Below are 25694 nucleotides of genomic sequence, written 5' to 3'. Positions count from 1 at the left end.
AAATTAGCTTATTAAGCGCGTATTTCAAAGCTATTTCGCATTATTTATTTCGGGTTCAACGGGCCGACTCGATGTAGATAATCGATCGAACTAGCTTTACTGAATTTGGTGGAGAATTAAAAGATCAACAGAGGCTCACACTCGAAAGGAATGATATGAGGTTAGGCCCGTTTAATTAGCAAAAGAATAGATAAAACTATAAACATGTGCATGTGATCTGTGAATGGAACCACCTATTCTGGAGACTAGACCTTGCCTATTTTAGAGAAAAAAAGAGACTTAAGTTTTGATGACCTTGCCGCTCCTGTGAAATAGATGGCGATCCCGCAACACGGCCCGCAAAACAAATTAACAAAATTATACAATCATGGACACAAAATATCAAAACGGTATACACAAGCAGATTATAGCAACACCAAAGCTCACACACATTCGATCAAATAAGCGACATATAGCGATATTTGCTAGCTTCTTAGCTTTTCCTCGACCTGGCTTGTCCAAATAACTGTCGTATCCTTTGCTAATTTGCACAAGCGAGCGGGGGTTCTTGCCCGTTACTATGTGACGTCATACTGGCAGGCGGAGTCGGTTAAGAAACTTAGGTGGAAAACAATAGAGTTACCTCCCCCCGCCCCCCACCCCCTGCTTAGAACTAAATTAGAATTAGAAATACCGTGGAAGCTTAGGTAAACAGCCCCCCTCCCCCTCCCTCGGGTGTCCGTAACTGGAGCTGGGCGGGCTCTCACGAGAATGATTCTCGTATGCGGCCAGTAGAGGTGTGTGCGTTAGACGGCCGCGGGAGCTTGCCCCACTGCAGCTGCAAGTAAATATTGTGAATGTAAAAAATAATATTTGCTAGTGTCTGGCTATACTGTTGTTCTGACGATGTTGTGTTTTAAAGTGTAACCGAATTTGTATTTGAACGAAAACGTGGTCTACGAATATTAAAATGACTTCTTTTGTTTAGAAATTTTACATACATCCGGTACATGCATACACTCCCTGTTCTTTGTTATTTTTCTGCCGATTAGAGGCTGAAAATATTCTTGTATTATGACGTTTCCGTTTTACAGGGGGTCTTAGAATCAGGTAATTGGGTTCAATCAATTCCAAGTGTTCCGGTGCTGTCTAGATCTGTTTGGCGTTTTGAGAAAGGAATAGTTTTACACAGTTAAGCCAAAAACATACAATTGCATGGAACTACAGGTTTTTAACATAAAAAGATTAATCCTTTTCAATGGGCTCAATCGCGGATGTATTCTTAAAATATTCTTAAAAGATTTCGCAAATATTAGCCTCGATATTCTAATAAAATATTTTCTTACAAAAAAAGAGTGTATAGTATTCGAAAAGGCAGACCGAGAGGTTTCCCCATGAACTTTCCCCAGCTAAATTCGCAAAATATGAAAACCAAAAGAATACAGATAAAAATTATTAGTGTACATACAAAAAGATATCATGTAAATGATTTTTAAGATGTAAATTTAGATATAATTAAATTATGAACTATCATGTGTCAATTGTTCTCGAGTCATGAATGTTCAAGCCTTGTTTAAAGTTGTTATATTGATTTCAGGTTTATTCCGGCTTTATTTGGTGTGTGATCTGAAGACTGAATTATGCAGATCAAGGAGGTTCAGTGCTATTAGCATTCAATATATTCCTTAGTTTTTAAACATGCTTACCTCGATCACTGCATGGAAAGCCTTCATTTCCCTGAGTCCTCTGCAAATTCAGTGCGCTGGATTATGTATCAAGGGGATGTTTAGTCTAGTAGATATTCTTCAAATAGCATCTGTCTTCCTTCGAGTTGTCTGCTTGCTTTTCTTGCCATGTTTTGAAAAAAAATTGTTTTTTTGTTTTAGTTTTTTTTGCTGGGAATTAATTTTTGCGATTTCAGTCCAGGATAATTCACTGATAACATTTTCTCTTTTATTGAGTAAGTGAAAAATGGAATATAACTTCACAGGATGTCAGGCTCCAGAAGTAATCATCGTTTATTGGGACAATGCTGTTTCGTATGGTCCGAAACAAGATTCTCTCTTGTCCGAAATTACAGGACCATACTTATCAGGCAACTTCAACGATTGAAATAATGGAAATACATTTTTTCAAACAATACTTCGGTGTGTGTACCCTAAACCAGTAAAAAAGATTCCAGCCATCTCATTTTACGTATTTCATTGTATACCGTACAGTTTTTAAATTGAGTCAGTGACAGTTTTGCTCGTTATTTTAATCGTTTTCCGGTTTCTGAACAGTAAGAGACGTCAAGTTGAAATTCAGAACAGACAAATCTATCTAAGTTAGAGAATATTTACTCCGGAGTATATTTTGGCTGAAAAAATGTCTCCGGTAATTTTTTTGTGGAAACTTATTTTTGCTGATCGCTGGGAAAAATTGCATAAATTAGAAACCGCAAAAATTTCATGCTGCCCGTTATATCTTCCTCATTAGAGAAACGTGTGAACTTCTTCGCTTTTTCTCCAGCTCTATTGAAACAGCTGAACTAACGTACACCTCGTCCCCAGTGCTTGTTGGTTGCCGTCCCTTTTCAATCAATCAATCAATCAAAGCCTTTACTTTAAAACAATAGTTTTCAAAGCTATTAAGCTGTGAAGTCGTTTGTCCTAAGTACCAACACGCTAAAGTCTTGTGGAAATTACAATTTGTCCGAAACAAAGGTATTTAAGTAGGTTGAGTTTGATCGTCCGGGTGAACGTAGTCCTGAATAGGAGATCAAGCAAAACTAACTACGAGAGAATGACAATTTGACTAACAATAGACGACTGTTTAACTGTGACAATAGACGGATCGAAACGCACCAATTACTGATTACGAGTCTTCATAGCCAATAACATCACGGCTTGACTGACAGACGACCAATAACATCCCGACGTAATTGACCAATCAGATCAATAACCAGAGTATAATACCATCAATTGACGTGATACAACTCACTTTGACTCTGAAGATGACTACCGCACAGGTTGTCGAAACGTCAGTCACTGTCAACAACATCAGTCCTATTCAGGACTACGTTCACCCGGACGATCAAACTCAACCTACTTTTGAAATGACTCCTGGGTTCAAACCTTTCACAAAGGTATTTAAGATAAGAAACAAGATATTTAAGATATGAAATTTACATTTATACTAAAACCTAAGAGCACCACTGTTCGTGAGGGAGTCGTTCATGTAGCGGGTGTTGAAGGGCGGGATGGATAATGAATCTGGTGTTCATAACGTACATCCTACATTCCGTCTCGACATGATGTGATCATAAAAAAGTCTGGTAATTTTTCGTGGTACGCTTTATAGGTTACACCTGTCCATTATGCCTGTTTTAGTACTTGGCTTGTCTGGGAAAGTTAAAAATAAGTCTGGCCGCTCTACAATGGAGCTGTTCTAGAGACTGAAGTATTTCGTTTTTACAGCACGATCCCTATAAGACGAGACCATAGGTCAATGAGGACAGAATCACTTTAAAATAAAATCGAAGCGGACGCTTCTTGGAAGAAAGTCTGATTTCTTAAGTGAGTTTAACTTATTAGCAAATGATTTCTTGAGCTCCTGTACGTGCGGGAGCCAGCTTAGCTTGTCATCGACTGCCATCCCAAGAAGTCTTGATTTGGTCACCCAACTGATCATCAAGCTTCCTGGGGTAATGGCAACTTAGAGAGGATCTGGGGGATCTGTTCCTCGACAGAGTAGCATGGGGCCTCGCTTTTGGTAGGATGAGGTGTGAGTCTATTGTTTTGGCACCACTCATGTAGCTCTATTCAGAAGTGCTATTGCTTTAACCGCACTCTTGTTAATGCAGTAAATCTTCCTATCATTGGCAAACATATAGACCAGTCCAGATTTCATATGAGATGGCAGATCGTTCGTAAACAGGGTAGGGTAGGACCCAAGACCGATCCTTGGGGATACCATATTGAACAGGTAGCGTGTCGAACCTAGCACCGTTTACGATTGTGAATTGCTTCCTTCCCTTTAGATAGCTTTCGGTCCAGTGGAGGAATGGACCGGATGTACCAAAGTCTTAACACTGAAAACTGGGTCAGCAACGCTGTCGAAGGCCTTTTTAAAATCGACAAAGGCCTACTACAACAGTAAAACCTGAGTCGAGTGCTTTGCTCCATGTTTCTGTGAGGTTTCGAATGACCAGGGCGGTATGCCCATTGATTGGCCGTAACCCGAGGTTATTATCTGTATAAACGTGAGGTGTGATCGAGTCATTCTCCACGGATTTAAGGATCTTACTTGGGACACTTAACAACGAAACTGGTCTGTAGTTGCCATACTCCGTTTCGTCGTCTTTCTTGAACTTGTTACTTTCCAAAAACTGCTCGTGATGCTAAGTTGGAATAGGCTGACTGCTGATGGAACTGATGTAATGCTTGTAAATAATGATTTTTCCTGAAAAGCCCCTTTGGGGAGGAAACAATTAAGTATGTATTTATGTATGTATGTATCTCTGTACGCTTTGGCGCTAAACTAATTACCGTTGCTGTTTGCCGTTTAGTTATCTTGCGCCTTATTGGCTTATTTCTCGCAACACAATAACATTCCATAAATATTTCTGGTGTTCACGGTTTTGTGAGTTTCACAGTAAAGGTCGAACTTGTAATATAATTCTAAGCAAGCAATTAATGAAGAGTTTATGACGCCCGACATTACATCTCCAACCTCGTTCCCAGAGTTCTCTCCTACAAGTCCCTACAGACTGACATATCCCATACAGCACTTAAGAACATCCCCTTAATTTTAAGTCTTGATCAAACTGGGTAAGAGTAAACTACGAGTAAACTATCAGATCGAGGTTAAAATTTCTATCGCTTGCATTTTCATTGTTTGACATAACGTAGTCCCCAATTGCGTGCATTAAACACAGGCACACAGTCTGAGTTCAATGGAAATATACTTGTCGGCGGTTTTATTTTATTTTTGCGGTAATGCATTATTAAATGAGTGAAACAAATGTTGCCAAAACAAATAAGTTAAGGAAAACTCAATCGTAGAAGAGCCACGAACGGCGAAACTGTTTTGTCACTGTTAGAATAGAATAGAAGAAAGAATAGCGCGTTTCAAACTTTGAATAAGAGCAGTTTTTTTAATACTGGACATCAAATAATTTGTTATTATCACTATTTCGAACTGTTGTTTTCTTCCTTCCGTTGAGGTTAACTCAGTTAGCAAAAGTTTTTCTCTCTATTACATGTAAAATGGCCATTCATGTGTACTTAGCTCTCATATTGTTTTAATATTGTTGCTATACTAGCAGGGAGAAAGAGGACTCTGCTTCCTCCCACCCCCACCCCCCGCTTCAAATTTTGAGACAAGTTTAACTTTTTCTGCAGTTTTCAGTCGCATGTTAAAGTAACATTCATCGCCGGGCAAATATTGTGACTGATCAACTTACTTTCCACTCTGTAAGCCTTGTTGCGGTGAGCGCAGGGAGTAAATCCAAATGGCAAAGAGTAAACATTTTAATATATTATGGTTGAACATGATTGGCAGGATAAACTGGTTTTGGAGCAGTGTTTTTAATTTTATGGTAATGACCCTAACTTCCCTGTGCCTCAAAAAGACGACTGTGCTACAAGGTAAGGAGTATATTATGTGTTTTAGGCGGCTTCATTTTGACAGCATCAAAAACCTTTAGCTTCCTAGCGGAAGACAGAATTCTCAGGACTTATAGATACATGTTAAGTTGTTTATTTCCGAACAAGGACACTCGATCGAAGAATAGGACGCTCACAGGGTTTTATGCATCAGATTAACATATCTGTTTTGGATTAGTTTGCATTGATTTCGATCACGGAAATTTTCTTAGGATCTGTTGACGGTTTCTACAATCTTTAATACTAATTTAGGGTTTCCTAGACTTGTATTCCTCATTTGGTTACTCTCAAATGAGTAAAGCTATGACCCGTTTGTAACAATCCATAAAAACGGTTATCACTACAGCCGGGTGAAACTACAAGTTGATTCTTGTGACTATGATTTCAGCTTACATCCTTGAAATTAATATCAAAAAGCTATGCAGATATTTCGTTAAGTGGTTTAATAATCACAACATTTACGTAAGTCTTAATTTTCAAAGCTCTAAATATGCAAACACTGAAGCTGCTGTTACATGATGCGTGACTTGATTATCAGTGGGTGACTACTAGAACGCTGTGCGAGCGCAAAACAAATGCTAAATTAACCTCCGAGGCTTTTACTTAGAATAGACACTAAATTTCATTTCTCAGCAAAGAAAAAAGGTAAGGATATCGTTTACACAAAGTTCTCTTCCGCAACACAGCTGAATGTAACTGTTTTTATGTACGTTGGTTTCAAAGGGACCCAGTCGTGAGCGCAGTTCATTGCAGTAACTCGGCTAAGCGATGTCACGAAAAGATGCCAAAGATGACCAGGTATCTCTGGAGCTCATCAAGGAAAACGATGACGAGGAGAAGGCGGATTTAAGAGACAAGAACAATTCTTACGGAACACCTGACAATGATGTAGAAAATGAGCTTGAAGATGGCCGCCGCAATACCTGGAATACAAAAGGCGAATATATATTGGCAATGTTGGGATACTCTGTTGGGTTTGGAAATTTTTGGAGGTTTCCTTACTTATGCCAGAAGAACGGAGGAGGTAAGAGAGAGTATGCACTAAAATATCCTTCATAAAAAGCCCAAATGAAAATTAAGAAAAGGCCTTTCTTTCAAACAAAAATTATGTAAATATAGTTTACGTTTTTGAAACTGGTTCCCGCCTTAACAATACTTATTAAGTTAAGGAAATTTGCATAGAATGACTTTGTCGCCTGCGCCGGAGAAGCTAGTAGAAGTTTGCTTGTGGTAAAAAGATCTGTTTTATACGCTAATCAGCTCCAATACGGGTTGCCTGAATAACACGTCTAAAGAAAACGCATTCATCTATTTGGAAAATGTCACAATTTGGCTTCTGAACTAACTTTCGTTGTTTTCAAAACAGAGGCTCATTAAAATGTAATTAGTAGTGTAAACCTTCATTTCATTCAATAAAATGAATTTTAGGGGCATTTCATTTCAGGCTATCCGGTGTAGTGTGAACAGCAAGGGCGCGGCGTGGTGCGAGGCGGGGCGAGACGCCGGGTACAAGAGGTTCACACACATTTAACATGCATCTTGCCGGCGCGGTTGGCTGAGAGGATCTGGTTTACTAAATTCCAGTCCTCTCTCCTAAATGTTTACTTCCGTCTCAGTAGGTTCCAGTCCTTGCTCCTACTTATTTACTTCCAGGTCGGAATAGGTGTTTACACTGACTGCACTAAAGTATGGCAGAAAACTTATCCGATATGTGACGCTCCACTTTCAAGATCGGCTTGGCGCAGCTTCACTCTGTCATAGAAATGGCGTCGAACAGGGGCCCGTTTTTCGAAAGTCCCGGTAACTTTACGGGCCCGAAATCAAATATTCAAATCGTAATATAAAGGATAAGAGCGCGGGTCCTAGCTATCAAGCTACTCCATTTTGTTTCATTAACTGACAGTTTTAGATGTTAGATGCAAAACTATTGAAACCTCGATCTTTAATGTAAACGGCGACAGCTTACCGGGCCCATTAATTATCGGGACTTTCGAGAAACGGGCTCCAGAAGCCCTGTCATCCGGTTTGATTTTGGTGGCGGCGCAAACGCTATCCCAGTGGTAGAGTGTGAGCATAGCCTTAGTGACAAGAGACCTATACAACCTGTTACCTCATGGGCAGTAGTTTCTCCAGCGAACGTTACAAAATTACGAACTTGATACTGAACGCAGGCTAGCGACCTTTAAAAGACGTTTGCGATTTGATATAAAGAAAGTTATCACAGTCCTGACTAGAAATTTCAACCCAGACAAACGAGTGAAAAAAAAAACCTCATGTAATGGCATTCAAATTTCAGCATAGAGCATAAAAACAAGCTTGAGTCTGATACACAAAAGTGTAAGCTAAGACAAGTCGTTGTTTCTCGGCGCTTGTGCTATTTCTATAGTAGTATTATATTTTTAAAAGTCGATTCCTTTCGATGCAGTTGGTGCAGTGTGTATCTGATTTATGTCAATCTCCCATTATCGGATGGACTAACTTTGCTCTCTACATGACCTTCCCTTTTTAGGAGCATTTCTGATCCCATATTTGATCAGCCTGGTGTTGTTAGGCATCCCATTGTTCTTTCTTGAACTTGCCATTGGCCAACGCATCCGGAAAGGACCTATCGGTGTTTGGAAGACTATTCACCCTTACCTGGGTGGTGTTGGGATTGCTTCTGCAATTGTGTGCCTTTTAGTATGTATGTACTACAATGTTATCCTTGGATGGTGCTTCTATTATTTCTTTGCATCGTTTCAAGATCCATTGCCTTACTCTTCGTGTCCCCTGGGACTAAACTGCAGCGTCAATATGGAGTGCCAGGTTGCAGGAAGAACTCAGTATTTCTGGTATAACAAGGCAATCGGAGCGTCATCGTCCATTGAGGACATAGGTGTTTTCCAATGGCATCTTTGCCTCGTGCTTGGCTTGGCATGGATTGTATTGTATTTATTCGTTAATCGTGGTGTCCAGTCGGCAGGGAAGGTAAGTTGATAATTTGATTTTTGAGGGAGAAAAAGGGAAAAGGAAGAGGGCGCCTGCCCTTTTTCTCTCTCCCCAGTTCCTTTTCCCTTCCTCCCATATCCCTCTCAACACCTGCGCATGCCCCAAAGGCTACTGAGCCAAACAACAGGCCTCTGCACTTGACAAAGCGCCTAACTTCTCCTCTGTGTTTCTCTGAACATTTAGGCCGTATATGTAACTGCCTTGTTGCCCTACGTGGTGTTAGCTATATTCCTTGGAAGAGGTGTTACTTTAAAGGGATCCACTGACGGCATTATACACATGTTCAAGCCCGAGGTAAAAGAGCATTTAACTTAGCTATAATATCCAGAAGTGATTAGTTTTTAGTTTTATATAATAATCATAATCAAATATTTATTATGTAAGAATACATAAAAGGAAACGTCAGAGGTTATCCCTATCGAGGATGCTCCCTACATAAAATATAAAATAAATACGCTACGATGTAAAATTTAAAAATCATTAAGAAAGGGCTAAAAAAAATTTGCAAAATTTCACAATACTTTCTAAGTTTACTTTCGAAAAATGCTGAAATCCTGTTCGTGCACAATCTCTTTAGGAAGAGCGTTCCACTGTTTAATAATTCTAACAAAGAATGAGTGCAAAAAACAATTTACTCTAGCTAATGGCTGTCTTAATTTAAATGAATGGTTTGATCTTGTTTTACCATAACAGTTGGATTCAAAATAATCATTACAGTTGTGGCCATTGAGTAACCAAGGCCTTGTGGAGACGAGCAAAGACTTCCTTGTTCAATGGACCAACATTCCTTTTAAGGAAACCCACAATCTTTGGCTTTATTTACAACTTTCTGCGTTTGGGTGTTCCAGGATAGATTAGAAGTCAATGAGACCCCCCAAATCAACCGTTTCGGTGACAGACTGAAGCGTACAACCAGAGAGCTTGTAAGGATAGCTAGTATGATCTCTCGCATGGGTAACACGTAGAACCTCACATTTGTCAAGGTGAAAACGAAGTTGCCAATTTTCACTCCATTTCTGTAACGTGTTGAGGTCACGTTGAAGTTGCTTAGACTATCAAGTTGCCTATACAAGTCATAACTTCGTCTTGTTGGTTTTGCAAACTATGTGTCACAAGCCACCAGCTCCTGCACTGTTTCCAAAAATTTGCAATTTTATGTTTGTGTTTTTTTGTCGTTGTTGTTGTTTCTTTTTCGGAACTCAACACAGTTAACAGTTAACACTACACCAGAATACAATGTTGCTCCTCAAACTTTGATAGACTGCCCCTTTTTAAGACCACTCGTTCAAACTAATTTCTTGTTATTTAAATCTAGTTTTCCAGACTGGCAAGTGGTGAAGTTTGGTTGGAGGCGGCTACACAAGTGTTTTTTTCAGTTGGTGTTGGTTTTGGCTCGCTCATTGCGATGTCGAGTTACAACCCAATTCATAATAATTGTCGGCGAGATGCCTTATTTGTTTCTTTAAGTGACAGTTTTACGTCAATTCTCACATCTTCAGTGGTGTTCGCTGTACTTGGTTTTAAGGTAAAAGCACAGAATTTTGTTAACGGTCCCATGTTGACGAACAATTGTCAATAAAATTTTGTAAGGTAAAGTTCTTTCTACCTGATGTCGACTGCTATGTCAATTCAAAAAAAGCGACCATACTTGACTAAACCCCATACAAGGCACTCTGGAATTGAACCTTCTAGTAACGCTTCAAATTCACCAATTTGATTGCTGAACCTTTTCATCTTCAAAGATGAATAAATAATAAAAAGAACTGTTATGTATAGTTTAGCGGCCATTCATACAAATAATTATTGACAGAACCGTTGCACAGTACTATTTGTGGTCATTTGGTTCTCTGCATTTACAAAGTTGAGGTTGACACAAATAGAAAATCGGTAACTATTTCAAATCATCGAACCGCGATACCTCGCGCGCAACATTCGAACCCAGTTTCGTGCAGGCAAAATATTAATTTATGTCAATTCTAATAAGAGCAAATTACTTGTTCTACAGGTTACAACTGAATCTTCCTTTCTTACCAACAGGCCCACAATTCATATGAAGACTGCTTAGCAGTGTACGGCGGAGTAAACAACACAAACCTTCCACCTGGAATGACACTGGAGCAAAAATGCCACACAATGGATTACTGGCTCTCCAAGGTGGGTATATACCGCTGTATATAAAAAAATGACACTGGGATTGTGTTACATTACCTTATTATAGGAAATTAACGCTCCATGAAATTAAGGTATTGGAAATTACCGCGACTTAAATTAACGCGAATTTAATGGAAAACGACTTTCGAATAAAGAAAATTAACGCGAAAGAGGAGGTAGAGTTTCATAATAAAGGAAATCAACGCGATTAAGACACAGTTGGTGGTGACAACTGGAACAAATTTATTTCAACACTGGATGCAGAAAAATTCAAAACTGAACAAAACTGAGCTGACATTACTTCTGACAGCGACAACGATGAAGATGAACTCGAAATATTGTAAACCTTCGCCTTAGCTTTTGTGAAAGATGAAAAATAAAGGGCAAATGGAAAGAAAGAAAGCTTGTAGTTAATTGTTTTTAGGTGTCAAGAATGTCTGGACAGGTTCCAAAATTTGGGTTAAAATACTGGAAATTAAGAGCGCGGAAACTAAAGCTGCAGTTAATTAACATCGGGAAATTAACGCTCAACAAAATTAACGCGACTTAAATTAACGCGAATTTTAACGATTCGCGTTAATTTCATGGAGCGTTAATTTCCTATAATAAGGTAGTCATAAAAATTTGGGGTATATATGTGAGTTTATGTACGCTTGTCTTCCCAGTGGTCGGGTGGCTCTATCAATTGCATGAGCTGCGAAGAGACAATTCTCGTACTTTCCTCATTAGTAGTAGTAGTTACTTGGGCCTCAAAATCGTCTCCACGCGGTCAATGCGTTTCAGATGGGTCGCGTGATATGAGGCGCCTGTCCTCGGTCTTAGAATGTCACCGAAATCAATTGACCGTACAGGCCTGGGGGAAAGCCATACAGGAACAAGGCGAGCTCAACTTCAAATGTGACAATCCTCCAGTAAACTGCTTTCAACAGCAATGTCGAAATTCATTTACTTATTTTTATTCATTTATTTATTTGTTTGTTTATATTTTTACGGTTGGTATGATAACCTAACGGTTTTTACCGACCCAATACATGTAACTGTAAATTGTACTGTATGACAATAAATATAAAAAGATGGTAAATTTTAAAGGCTATTGCTGGATTGCTGTTTTAGGTCAATTCTGCGGTGGTGAAGACATTATAACTTACTTAGTGTCTTCATCCATACTCAAAATACTCAGACTGTAGAGTTATGAAGAAGATATCAAAGTAATTTCATTGTTTAGCACAAGCCATAATAGGTTTTTTGGTGATTTTTGTAGGCATAGCATTAAAACTTGAAAAAGGTTGGCCGACTTATTGAAGTTTCAAGATCCATGTCCAGCCTTGCCATCCGTTGTAACAGGGAAAAAGGAAACGATTTCAATGTTTAATTATCTTCTTGAATAAAGAAAACTAGACCATTATTTTTGGAATTCAATTGGTGTGCAGAAAAATTGATAGCTCGTTAAAATTTAAAAAATAGCCCGACCCAGACCCTTTCAGCTTGGAAGAAGATAAAAAAAACTTGACTAATAATAGTCTTTTTTCTACATTACTTAGACCTTTCAAGGTCCCGGTCTGACGTTCATTGCCTTCACTGAAGCCATACTTAAGCTGCCAATCTCTCCTCTGTGGTCGGTACTTTTCTTTTGTATGCTTCTTTCTCTCGGTCTTGGCAGTATGTTTGGACTGTTGGAGGGTGTACTTAATCCTTTATACGAACAGAAAATATTCTCAGTGAGGAAGGAAATACTCACAGGTTAGTTTATTGAGATCAGTTAGTCAGTTTTTCATTTCCAGTATTTTCAATTTCAAACGCATGTGACGAGTATATTCAACACACTCTTTCTTTCTTTCGTCCTTTAGCTTTCACGTGTTTTATATGCATGGCCGTGGGCCTTCTGTTCTGTCAGACGTCCGGGGAGTACTGGTTACAGATGTTTGACAGTTATACAGCAACACTTCCGCTTCTGTTTATCTGCTTCTTTGAACTTATTGGAGTTTCATGGGTGTACGGTGCTAAAAGGTACGTGACGTTTGCGCTTCTTAGGAATACTTAAGAGTTAGTTTAAGTTTTGCTATCTGAAAATTTACATACTGAAGAGTTTTTGTGTAAAAAGAACCCATTGAAGAGCGTGCGCGCGATAGTGCGTATACGGTCCAGCTACTTAGACATACATACATACATACATACATACATGATGGCATGATGACATGATGGGTGGTACTGTCCTAATTCTTATTTACTATGCTGACCATGGGTATTGGTCGGCTCCTGAACTGTATCCCAGTCAAGTGGAGTGGAATGCCATTAGTTGTTCTAAAGTGCAGAAGGTGGGTTTAGTTCCTGCTGTGTGTGGGCTAATAATTCAGTTCATATAGCTGTACAATTTGAGCTCATTTTCTATATTTTTTTACACACAGGTTTGAGGATGATATAGAGTACATGATTCGATCACGGCCTGGGTTGTACTGGCAAATTACATGGCGGTTTGTGTCACCTTTGATAGTCCTGGTGATTTTTGTCGCCAGTTTGGTCAACATGGGAATCGATCCAATGACGTATTCAGCTTGGATACCAAATAAGGTGGGTCATTCAGTATTTAAGCAATAGAAAACGTTTTCCGTGTTTGCATAGCCTGATATAAACACGAGAGGGGTTGGGAGAATTCGAGACAGTTATGCACACCCGAGACGAAGTCGAGGGTTTGCATAACTGTCGAGAATTCTCCCAACGCCTCGAGTGTTTATATCAGGATATGCAAACACAGGAAAAAAGTTTTCTATTGCTTTTACAAAATAACTTTCTCGAGAGAAAACGCAAAACTCTTTGTATGGCACTGATTAAAAGAGAAATTCTTACCAGTCGCAAAGTCTTGTCCACGAAGTTTTGCACGCGTAATCAGTTCATGTTTTGCAAAAAGGTGCTTTCCAAAATACGGACTTTTCTCGCTTAAAATGTCAGCTTGAGCGAAAAAAAATCGACATACCTTCTTTGTAACGATTTTCCAAGTTTCAGCCGACGAAGGAATGGATAAATAAAGTAAACTTGTCGAGTTTTGAAGTCGAAATCTTTTTCAAATTCGTGCTTGCGTGATTAGCGCGCGAAAACGAAAACATCTTGACGCCACAACCATGTTTACATACTCTCATGCAAACAGTCCTCTCGGCCAATCAGAGCGCGCGTACTATCTTAGTTATTTTATAATAGTAAATTATGAGTTTTTCAACACACTGCTTTAAATTCTTGAGACTGATTTTTAGCATTGTCTTGTCCAAGGGACAGTTTGCTAGCACTACCTTTCTCTACAAGTAACCCTTAAGGCTGCTTGTTAGCAAGGGACAAGTATTTCAACTAAATAGGGTCGACTACAGAGGAAGCAGGGCTCTCTGTGAAGCACACCTCGCCTGCCATTAACGAACGAGGAAGACAGTTAGAGAACAGAATTCAAAGTTCTATTTCCTATGGGAGCACTACGATTAAATACCTTATTATGTAGATGGCAGTTTTGCTTTCAGTTTTAGTAGAATGGTTTAGTAGGATGGTTTAGTAAATAAACAAAGGAAGTATGTTCCAAATTATAGGGAATTTAATAATTAAAGTGAATAGCTAATATACCACAGTAAGATAGGCCTCAACCACACCAAGGTGCCGGCCCGAGCTCATTAGGAGACTAGTTGTTACCTTGAGTTCTATCTTTCATTTTCTAGTCAACCCGCCCTTTTCAGTCCAAGAAGAAGTCAACCAGACTCAGGAGACCTCCTTATACTAAGCATTTGTTGTTCTTTTCGTTAGGGTGACGTCGAAAGCGTGAAATATCCGACATGGTGTTATCCCATCATCTTTTTCCTAATCTTCGCCTCGTGCATCTTTGTACCTTTGGTGTTCTTGGTAAAGCTGTGTCAAAGATTTGCCACAAAGAGGAAAGGAGACGGGGCTATTGTAGAAGGGACGCTCCTTTAAAATGTCTAAAATCTCAGACTGAAATCTCGCGCGTATTTGTGGCAGTTAAACATCAGTGTAATGGTAAATTATTCAGAAAGCACCGGGCGAATAGTCTGTACATTCTGAACTTGCTTTAAAGAAAGCAACTGCCATTACATCAAGCACTAGCTACCATTTTGCATAAAAACATTTTTCACGTCTAGCCTGGGAGTGATTAATTTAGGCGTGTAAAACCAAAGGTTTTTATTCTCCGTCGGATAACTTACTTAACATGGCTGTGCGTGAAAAGGGTCTATGGACATGTCTGCACAGGGAAGCATCCACGAAGCATCTCCTTCTTGGTGATACCCCGGATAAATAAACGGTGAATCGCGAGTCAGACTTCAGTATTTCATCAAAACCTCCCTTAGAAAGTACTGGCGTCATTTTATATTCTAAGATATGTAAATAGTTGTACTCAGAGTCAAGGAAAGTAGATAAAATATTTTCTTGTGAAGCATGTTCCTATATACTTCTATAAGAGACCGCCAAAAGAGCCCTCCATGTCTTAAGTCCGAGTATCAGTTCTGAGAGAGGGACCCGCCATGCTTTGAATGTGCAAATATTACAGGGCTTTTTGAGCTCCTATACGTTCATTTTCCCGCTTTTTTTGCCCTTAATTAGTTACTAATTCGTGAGTTTGCAAGTATTTATAGTGGGTAAATTTTGTATTATATCAGGCTTCGCTACCCTACTCTAATTAAAATAAATAGTAATATCAAGGAATATTGTATTGCATCGTTCAACTAAAAAACCTCAACATCCCCAGGGCAACGTTTGAGGTTTAGTTCTCTAGTAAATATAAGTGACTATCTACTTCTTTTTACATAGCAAAATCATGGTACATCTGTGAATGGAAATGAAACTTCTTATAATGTTACAAACAAACAAGTTGCACCCATTTAAATTTGGTATTGATGCAAAATCTCAAAATCCGGATACATTTAATATATTTTCAATTTTTTTTTCACTAGAATTATTGTCCATAAGTGTACTGTTGTTGAAATATCCAGAGAAACTCTTCATTGATTCTAATACGAAGAGCAGGATTCTTGTACACTATTATTTTTGTCGTTAATTGTTTTAAATTATGATGGTCTTTATAATCTTATGGAACAGTCCGTGGATAGTGTGATCGGCTTCAATAATAATAATAATAATAATAATAATAATAATAATAATAATAATAATAATAATAATAATAATAATAATAATAATAATAATAATAATAATAATAATAATAATAATAATAATAATAATAATAATAATAGAGAGCAAGAACAAGGAGAAAGTTGACCATCTGGCCATAGAGTTCTCCGCCAGGTTATGGAGGGCAGAAACGGGGACATATGTAACAATTATTCCATTCACTGTTGGATCGCTGGGATGTGTACAGAGCAACCTCGATAAGGCTCTGAAGCCGAGTGCCGCAGCTACACCCTGCAAGAGACAGCTGTTCTTGCCTCCGGATATATCCTGCGAAGATTTTTAATCTGCTAAGCTTAGAGGATTGGCAGTACCCCGTCTAGTGGAGTTCCCTATCCAGTACAGAAAACACGCACACGTACTGTGAAACTTGAGCATAACAATATATGTTATGATAATCGTCATAAAATTGATGATGATAACAACAAATTCCTGTAGATCTGATTTAATTGATTTAAAGGAATGCCTTTGCCACTTGGCTTCTAAGGCTTTGATAAGTATAATTGGTTGTTGACATCCTGAGGAAAGAGTTGGAGTGTTAAGGAGTTTTTACTTACTGACAAACATATGAAGCCAGGTTCGCAATACAATTTACAGAGTTGACTTTGTGATTATTATGGGTAGCACATTCCGGTTTAGTTATAACCCCGGAGAGAGAGCTGGGTTCCTTCTGTCTATGCTGCCACCCATTCAGAGCCGAGCAAAGGCCAAGGAATAGTTAAAGCTATTCGAAACAAGTTAAAGCAGTGCTAATCAAAATAATTAAGAATTGATAATTAATTGGCAACTACTGGTTTTAAATTGAGATTCAAAATGTCACAATAAATCGAATGCATCGTGGGGGGGGGGGGGGGGGGTTGTAACAGGAGGCTTATAATAGACTATAGTTTTTGTTTTGCAGGTAGATGGGCCTACACTGACTGGGTTGAGGGGAGGGAAGGGGGGGCGGGGGTGGGGAGCTTATAAGCGGCTTTCTGGGATAGCAATTAAGGAATTTAGCCTGTTTTACAGCCAAGTGGACTGAATCCTTTTAACGCCCGAATCAAACAAGTCGGAGATGAATCTAAGTTGTGAAGACAAAAGCCAGATGGTAGTTTTACTGGTCCAGTTCCGACCCGCACATTTCTACACTAATTTCCCTTTCCTATGCTCGCGTGGGGATGAGTGCGCTTTGAAGCTTTTCGAAGGGGTCAGAGGAGGTAACTTAGCCAAGCGGTTAGAGCACTGCATGGGCTTGCAATTCGGCGGCCTTGAGTTCAATTAAGTCCCACCCTGACCGATAGCTTGATTTTGTTCTCGGTAGTCCCGAGTTAGAATCCTCGGCCACGCTTACAATTCAGTCTTCCGACCGCAAAAGGGACAATAAACCAGTGATTTGACTTGACGCTTGTATATAGTCACCTAGTTTGTCGCGGAGACATCAAAGTCTCTATTTGATCGATATATTTAACATATATTTCTTTTAGTATTATAATTATTGTCCATGGGTATTGATGTAGCCTGTGTACAGACGTCCCCCTTCCTCTGTACACAGGCTAGTATTGGTGTCATTGTTGAAATATCGAGAAACCCTTTATAGTTTTAATCTAGGTTTGCCCGAGTACAAGGGCTATACCCTGTGTTTGTTAGCCGGTACTGATGACCGTGACCGAATTCTGGCGCGGGTAAAAATCTAGAGCCCAACGAATACTGACTGACCATGCGCGGGATGCAAGGTTCGTGGAGAATGTTGCCCCCCTTGTAGGAAAATTGAGCAGGCATTGAGGAAAGTCCATAAAGAGCCTTGAAAGAAATGAGAAGAATTTTGAAGATTATGTCGGTGTAATCCATCGCTTCCATAATAAAAGCTCTGAGTTATTATCTCGCTTACGGTAAAAAAAATAATGTAATCTCAAAAAACAATTAAAATAAGGTTTTTATATTTACACAGTCTGACACGTTTTCGATTACTGTTCGAGAGAAACTGACACTATTTCATCCCCTTCTTAAACCGGATGTTCATTTTAATTAAAAACATATATAGCAATGACTATCTCGAGTTTAGATCAGTATTATAGCTTTTTGTTCACGGCTCCTATTGCAAACGCATGTAAGCATATTTGTGCTCACAATTTAACAAATTTGTTTTAGTTGGGGGCCTTTTCTTTTGGTGATGCAATATTTACCCACATGGCGTATTTCTGGAACTAAAACTCGGAACGCTTTTCCGTAATGCAAATGTTTATGGACACCGTATATTTCGGCAAAAATTGTGTTTTTTGTTTTCTTGTTTTTTTTAACACGCGGCAAAAGCTAAAAGCTCAACAGCATGCTTTCTCCTCGAAGTACAACTATTTCTCGTATCAAGCTGTCGGCTAACAAACCGTTTTAAGTACCCGTCAAACCCGTTATTGTAATGTAAAAAACTTGGTTTTCACTCATTTACATTCATATTGTTAAACGCGGCTTTTGTCCGCTGGAACCTCAGGCTAGCTGTTGTACTCATTCATCCGTTTTTCTCGAATAGTACGCGAGTTCAAAACATAGAGGAGAAAATGCCGAGGGGTAAACGAAACGACATGAGTCAGGTTACAACGGCTCTAACCATGACAGAAATAGAAGCAGACGAATCGAAATGTGATTCTTCAGAGCGAGACACGGTTAGCGATATGGAGACTCCAGAACGCCAAACATGGGCTAATAAAGCAGACTATATACTCGCCACTATTGGCTTTGCTGTGGGGTTTGGAAACTTGTGGAGATTTCCTTATTTGTGCCAGAAAAACGGAGGAGGTAGGACAGTAGCTGTAATCAGATACAAATGTCGATTATATTCCTAATATACACGTGACAGTAGTTATAGACTAGTGTGGTTTGTAACTGCGCTATTAACGTATTAAAAGTATGTTCACCTACATAGTAAGTCAACCTTTAAATTCAATTTTCTCTTTCACTATAGACTGCTTGGTTCTCTTCTCTTTTCGCACTCAAGTTGCTCATTCACCACAGATTAAGAGTTTATTTATTCAAGATAGCACATGTATCAGAATAATTCAGTATCATCAGGAATCATAAATTGCCAGAGACGTGGACTCCCTGGTGTACATTAATATATATAGCCTCTATACAGCAAAGACATTACTCCTCGATAACATAATCTAATCTAGATTAATAGGCGGGTCAAAGAACTGCCGAGTACTCTAAAGGTTATCGTATTAAGGGGCCGCCGCAATGATGAAAAAAAATTTACATTTTATAATCGGATGAAATTTTTACCCGTTATATCTTAAGAACATAAACAAAAGGCCGGTAACAGCTTCCGATGATAAATATTGAAATTTTCGATTCTCTGACTTTTTAATTATTTGAATATGAGACACTGATATCGACTGATAAATCAAGGTGGATCAAGTTTACTTGAGTGAGGTATAGAAAAAAAAGGAGTAGAACAGCTAACCTAGCTAGAGAACATATAACATATTATCGTATGCGAAAGTCGAAATATTTAATATCGACGACAAGTTTCCTCGTGGCTTCCGCCTGCTCAGGTACTTGAGCGATTATACTTCTAGGGAATAACAGCTCATGTTCATGTTGACATGTAACGAGTAATTTAAGCATAAAAATATCTATAATGTACAAGAACCTTAAAAACAACTACTCTTAACAGATTTTTTTGTCTAACACTGAGCGTTGTGTACATGAGATTGATCCCTGGATGCTGGTTAACCGTCTCAAACTGAACAAGGATAAGACTGAATTGCTAGTGATCTCTGTTGAAAATCTACTTAGACCAATCCTTCAAGAACTCTCTGTCGTCAATGAGACCATCCGCTCCTCTCAGAATGCTAGAAATATTGGTGTCATTTTTGACAATCATTTTCATTTGAACGCACATATTGCAAGTATTTGTAAATCATCTTTTCATCATCTCCGTAACATCAGCTATATAAGAAAGTACGTGTCATCGAACACTACTGAAATACTTGTTGATGCATTTGTATCTTCAAAATTGGATCATTGCAATTCTTTACTCCATGACCTATCGAACTACCAAATTAAAAAGTTACAGCAATTCCAGAATGCCGCTATTCGTATCATCACTCTTTCAAGAAAACATGAACAAATTACACCTATTTTGTTACATCTTCACTGGCTTACGATAAATTATCGCATCCGCATCATGTTTAAAATTCTACTTATCACGTACATGGCTCTTGACAATCTGACACCTTCGTAAATGCGCGATCTACTTACACCTTACATTCCATCTCGTCAGCTACTCATCATCTAAAAATCTTCTTTTTATTCCGCGTTTTAATTTGAGAACATACAGTGCAAGATCTTTCTCCGTGGTAGCCCCTACATTCTGGAATACTCTGCCCTCCGAAGAGTTTGTTATCGAAGGCAACGAGAAAGGAGAAGAAAGGAGAAACAAACATGTTGAAGCAGACGAGAAAGAGAAAGACAGGACGTTGTAGATTGTGGCACCAAACGGGCTTAGAAGGCTGACACTAGTGAGACCGCAAAGTGTGTGATATATAACGAAGATGATGGGAGCCACCCATACAGTTTCTGTACACTGAAAACCGACAAAAACCTAAGACTATTGCCAGCGATTTACAAGACTATGGTCTTTCAAGAAAATCTGGTGGAGGTGTGATTGCTATACAGGCGAAATAGTATCATATGCGCTATCTAACTGACTTGTGGAATAGGCATACATGTCAGAGGAACGCAAGAAGAAAAATGAAGCAGCTTGGGAGGCCGAAGAAGACGAAGAATTAAATGAACCCTAGCGCTAGGGTAACCTTACCTGCCTTGTAAACATGTCGTGTGAAAAAAGAAGAAATATGCGAGTGCTAGGGTATTACCCTCCCTCCTTGTAAACAGGGCCTTAGCAGGAGAATCAGAGAAGGCTTACAGTAGTCTATTCTAACCATATAAAAGGCATAAATTAAAGCTCTTGTTGTGTCTAATTTCTATTCTCTTCATATTATGGATATGGACAAATGCAACCCTGTACGTCCGTACTAAAAACTCAGTGATGAGTGATTCTACCCCCAGGTTCTTATCAAACAAAGAATAAAATTTTATAAAATACACAACAGAAGATAAATTATAACAAATATATTCATCAGCGTAGTGTGCGTAATGTCTTGGGTTTATCTTCTGGTGAAGAAAGCAATTTTTTGCGAGTTCTCCGTGCATATAATATACCATATGCTAGAGCATTAAGCAATACAGTTTGCTTTTCTTAGCGCACAAATAACAAAGTTTTTCTGACGAGAATTATAATAAATCTCATTGACTTTGAATTCCTCAGGTGCATTTCTGATCCCATATTTCATTAGCCTGGTGTTACTTGGTATTCCATTATTTTTCCTGGAACTAGCAATTGGTCAGAGCGTTCGCCAGGGACCCATTGGTGTATGGAAAGCGATTCACCCCTACTTAGGTGGAGTAGGACTTGCTTCAATAATCGTATGCCTATTCATCGCCATGTACTACAACATGATTATTGGCTGGTGTTTTTACTACCTTTTTATGTCGTTTCAAGACCCTCTGCCATACTCCTCATGTCCGCTTGCTCCAAACTGTACGGTTAATGTAGGGTGTAACTTAGCAGGACGGACGCAGTATTTTTGGTACAGTAACGCACTTGGAGCCACTGCCTCAATCGAAGATGTTGGTGATTTGCAGTGGCATCTGTGTCTTGTACTCCTTCTGGCATGGATTGTCTTGTTCCTGTTTATTAGTCGTGGAGTTCGATCAGCTGGAAAGGTATTAGTGTTGGAATAACAAAATTATTCATCTTTTCACATGAATCGATGCTTCTTCAAATGCTTTCTGAGTATATCTTCTGGATAGAAAAAATACTAATGTGCAATAATATACTTGCTACAAGTCGACCTCTCAAAAGTTCTTAAAAGCGATCGACGCGACCTTCAGTGACGAAAAGTGAGCAAAGGAAACTTCAGTAAGGTCGAGTAGTGACCGAGCGCTCGACGCCAAGTCGCTAACCAACCAGGAAAAAAATCAGAGGACTCAGTTTTAGAAAGTCTAGTGCAATAAATACTCAGTCCACGTTGTTTTTCATAATACCGTATAATCTCTTTTTCTCTCTTTCTCTTTTATTAGGCGGTCTACGTAACGGCCACGTTACCCTACATTGTGCTGACCGTTTTCTTTGGAAGAGCGGTTACTTTAAAAGGTTCAGTTGATGGGATTATACATATGTTCAAGCCCCAGGTAATCAGCCTTGATCCTGATGTGCATTAATCGAAATTCATATGGACCGTGCGTGAGGAACCGGCCATTTTCGCGATGTGGACATTTTACATTTTGGACACTGAAAAAAAAAAATGGAAAATTAAGTCTCCCCCTCGCCCCCGAATATGGTGCCTTTTGGTATTTGCACGCGTTCATTCTTGATAGTGTTAATTCATATAGAAGGTCTGCGTTCTTTTCATCTGCCCAAGATGGCAGGTCCCCTTTTTCAAAGTTTTTCTAGATCCCCTCATCAGTTTTGCATCTCAATGTATCTTATTTCCATATGATCACAAGACTACAGTAATGTCAACTAACGTTTTTCATGCAGTTTTCTAGTTTGGCAAGTCCTACAGTCTGGCTGGAGGCCGCAACTCAAGTGTTTTTTTCATTAAGTGTTGGTTTTGGAACCCTGATCGCTATGTCAAGTTACAACCCAGTTCACAATAATTGCAAACGAGACGCCATATTTATCTCTTTGACGGATAGCTTCACGTCAGTTTTTGCTGCTGTGGTTGTATTTTCTGTTTTTGGGTTCAAGGTATGACGTAATCGTATAGTTCAAATATACAACAACAGTCAATCAATGATGACGTTGATTATAATTTTTATTTTTAAATACTGAATAATAAATGGAGGATATTACATGGCTACGCGGGAGTGTTGAAAAATATTTTACTTGTGAGCGCAGTGAACGAGTGAATGATTTTTTCAACACTCAAAGAGAAATTTCGTATCTAAAAGCGGCCATGTCATGTTCTATTTATTATTTAAACACCGCTTAAAAACCAAACCATTTCACTTTTTACAGTTTTTTCCTGTGAAAGGCGCGATTTATTATGTAGCCATAGCAACGGTGAAATTTCACGTGTGAAGATAACATGTTATTTTCAGGATGTGAAGATATCATGTTTTCGCGCGAAAGATCGCCTGGTATTTCATTGGTGTTTATAAAATAAACAACTCCATAAACAGAATTCATTCTTACGCCAGACTCCAAAGCCCTGTTATCCGATATTTTAAATTACAGTACATTTTTACTGCTATAAGAAAAATATGATTACCACTTAAGGTCGACCTTTCCATCTTCAGCCTTGTGGATGGCTTTAAACAGGCACGTTTTCCAATAAGGAAAATTCGTAACTTTTCTTTCATAATCACTTTTCATAGGCTCGCAACTCGTACGACGAATGCTTGACGTTATACGGCGGAACGAACAACATAAGCCTTCCTACTGGAGTTACACTGGATACGAAATGCCACAATCTGGAACACTGGCTATCTAAGGTATAAAGTACATAGTGGCTCAGTTCCACTCACTTGTTGTTTCTTCAAGTAGCCTTCAAATTCAACCGACTGAACTTCAAGGGTAAAAAATAAAGTACACCATGTATCATGGTGTGGCCGCAGTTTAGTCGATAGTAGAACTGAAGTCCGTAAGAATTTCTACTCATCTGCATGCTTTTCGTTAATATTGTATTCATTTATTTGCACTGTTGTTTTGGTTTTTACGTTGTTAGGGAAAATAACGATATAGAAACCTTCTTTCAGCAATATGAACACTTACTTCGTTTTTAAGTCCTTTCAAGGTCCAGGTCTGACGTTCATTGCCTTCACTGAAGCCATACTTAAGCTGCCAATCTCTCCTCTGTGGTCGGTACTTTTCTTTTGTATGCTTCTTTCTCTCGGTCTTGGCAGTATGTTTGGACTGTTGGAGGGTGTACTTAATCCTTTATACGAACAGAAATTATTCTCAGTGAGGAAGGAAATACTCACAGGTTAGTTGACCAGCTTAGAAAACTTTAATTGGGTATGCTAAAAATGAGAAATACAATACCGGGGCGTGGCATTAACCAAAAATATCTCGAATACTCAACCGAAGTTTAGTTTAAGCACTCCCAAGTGAATTAAACTTGACTGATAACTGGATCCGCCTCTTTAGATAGAAGAGCTAATAAGAATGAATCAAAGAAAGACTATCGTCCACTCGTGGGTACGTTGTTTAGAAAATAATCAAGTAGTTATCACCTCTGGTTTTCCCACAGTGAATGTTAGGAAATGATAGAAATTCATATTATAAATATACTATCCTTGTTCTGGAAACACAATACTTTTCTTGCTGTTTATTGCACTAAGTTAGTAACAGTTATTTAAGTATATATTTAAAAACAAAACAAAACAAAAACAGTAAAACAAATAGGCAAACAAGACAAAACAAAAAAGAAAAAAAAAAGGGAGGAAAGGAAAAAGAAGGTCCTCAGCAGAATTTGAACCCGGTACCTTCGGGCTGACACGACCTCACATAGCCACTACGCCATTGAGGATGGTCACGTGATTTGTTAATGCCTTTTCCATGGAACTTCCGCCGGCAAACGACCGGGGCAAACGCTCGAGCCATACTTAAGGTGACTCGACCCAGTTTTTTTGGGGTGGTACCATCCTACTTTGAAGCTCTCTGGTATCCCCACCTTTACTTTTATCGTAAGTCTAACACATAGAATGGATAACATATAGATCAATCTACAATATAACATAAAATTTTTGGCGATCGGAGTAAATGTCACGTGGTTATAATGCCACGCCCCTTTGAGGTCTGAGTCGAAAATCTGCTGTTGCCGGCATTTTTTCGTGAAAATCTCTCGGCTACACATAGTGCGCATTAGTGCCTTGCGCTGAACAGAGTTTCACCAAAATCGCAAAGACCCAATTCGAGAAATTCAGCGGTTTCCAAATTTGGGTCATAATTTATGCGAAAGAGTCCGGGTAGTTAGTTAATCAATTATGGCCCTGAAAAAATTTGAAGGAAAAAAAACTACGAATTTTTAAGAAAATTCTTTTTTGGTGAGAAGGACTCTTAAACGCTGACAAACGTCAACAAATAGCGAAAACTATAATTTCTATATGTTTGCTTTGCTCGAAATCGCGCGCATTTACAAGGCCCTAAAGCGTTTTGCTGACTTGCAAGGACCCATCTGTTATAACGATGCCCAAAATAAAGAGATGAATCTCATAGTTTATTAGATTTAATCCGTGTAAAGTTTGCTTATCATTTTCGCATAAATTATGACCCAAATTTGGAAACCGCTGAATTTCTCGAATTGGGTCTTTGCGATTTTGGTGAAACTCTGTTCAGCGCAAGGCACTAATGCGCACTATGTGTAGCCGAGAGATTTTCACGAAAAAATGCCGGCAACAGCAGATTTTCGACTCAGACCTCAAAGGGGCGTGGCATTATAACCACGTGACATTTACTCCGATCGCCAAAAATTTTATGTTATATTGTAGATTGATCTATATGTTATCCATTCTATGTGTTAGACTTACGATAAAAGTAAAGGTGGGGATACCAGAGAGCTTCAAAGTAGGATGGTACCCCCCCAAAAAAACTGGGTCGAGTCACCTTAACCGATTGAAAAAACGACTCGAAGCAATCAGATGAAATTAAGGCTAATTGAAACCAGGCTACTGACAGTAAAAAACAATGTAAACACATTTCATGGCAATGAA

At 38.9% G+C, this 25694-nt stretch overlaps 2 protein-coding genes and 1 pseudogene across 3 annotated transcripts in view; 2 read left to right on the top strand and 1 right to left on the bottom strand.

Moving 5' to 3' along the window:
• The first annotated feature begins 5497 nt into the window (after nt 1-5497).
• Nucleotides 5498-15595, top strand: LOC140935078 (sodium-dependent neutral amino acid transporter B(0)AT2-like). The gene is made up of 10 exons (XM_073384613.1): nt 5498-5609; nt 6351-6651; nt 8137-8594; nt 8799-8909; nt 9931-10140; nt 10653-10769; nt 12308-12506; nt 12614-12773; nt 13172-13334; nt 14544-15595. Exons 2-10 carry the CDS (start codon nt 6396-6398, stop codon nt 14709-14711), a joined length of 1842 nt encoding a protein of 613 aa, XP_073240714.1. The 5' UTR covers nt 5498-5609; nt 6351-6395; the 3' UTR covers nt 14712-15595.
• A 2806-nt stretch (nt 15596-18401) lies between these two features.
• The window catches only part of LOC140935076 (sodium-dependent neutral amino acid transporter B(0)AT1-like), a 16513-nt gene continuing 9220 nt past the window's right edge, over nt 18402-25694 (top strand). For both annotated transcript variants that reach the window (XM_073384609.1, XM_073384611.1), the window contains exons 1-6: nt 18402-18710; nt 21244-21701; nt 22059-22169; nt 22519-22728; nt 23358-23474; nt 23767-23965. In XM_073384609.1, the coding sequence (XP_073240710.1) occupies nt 18473-18710; nt 21244-21701; nt 22059-22169; nt 22519-22728; nt 23358-23474; nt 23767-23965 (1333 nt within the window). In that variant the 5' untranslated portion in view covers nt 18402-18472. The remainder of the gene's footprint in view (nt 18711-21243; nt 21702-22058; nt 22170-22518; nt 22729-23357; nt 23475-23766; nt 23966-25694) is intronic.
• LOC140932777 (uncharacterized) overlaps nt 24076-25694 on the bottom strand; it is a 5427-nt pseudogene continuing 3808 nt past the window's right edge.

The sequence above is a fragment of the Porites lutea genome, chromosome 4 (assembly GCF_958299795.1).
Source record: "Porites lutea chromosome 4, jaPorLute2.1, whole genome shotgun sequence".
Lineage (NCBI taxonomy): Eukaryota > Metazoa > Cnidaria > Anthozoa > Scleractinia > Poritidae > Porites > Porites lutea.
This window is presented reverse-complemented; position numbering and strand designations above follow the sequence as displayed.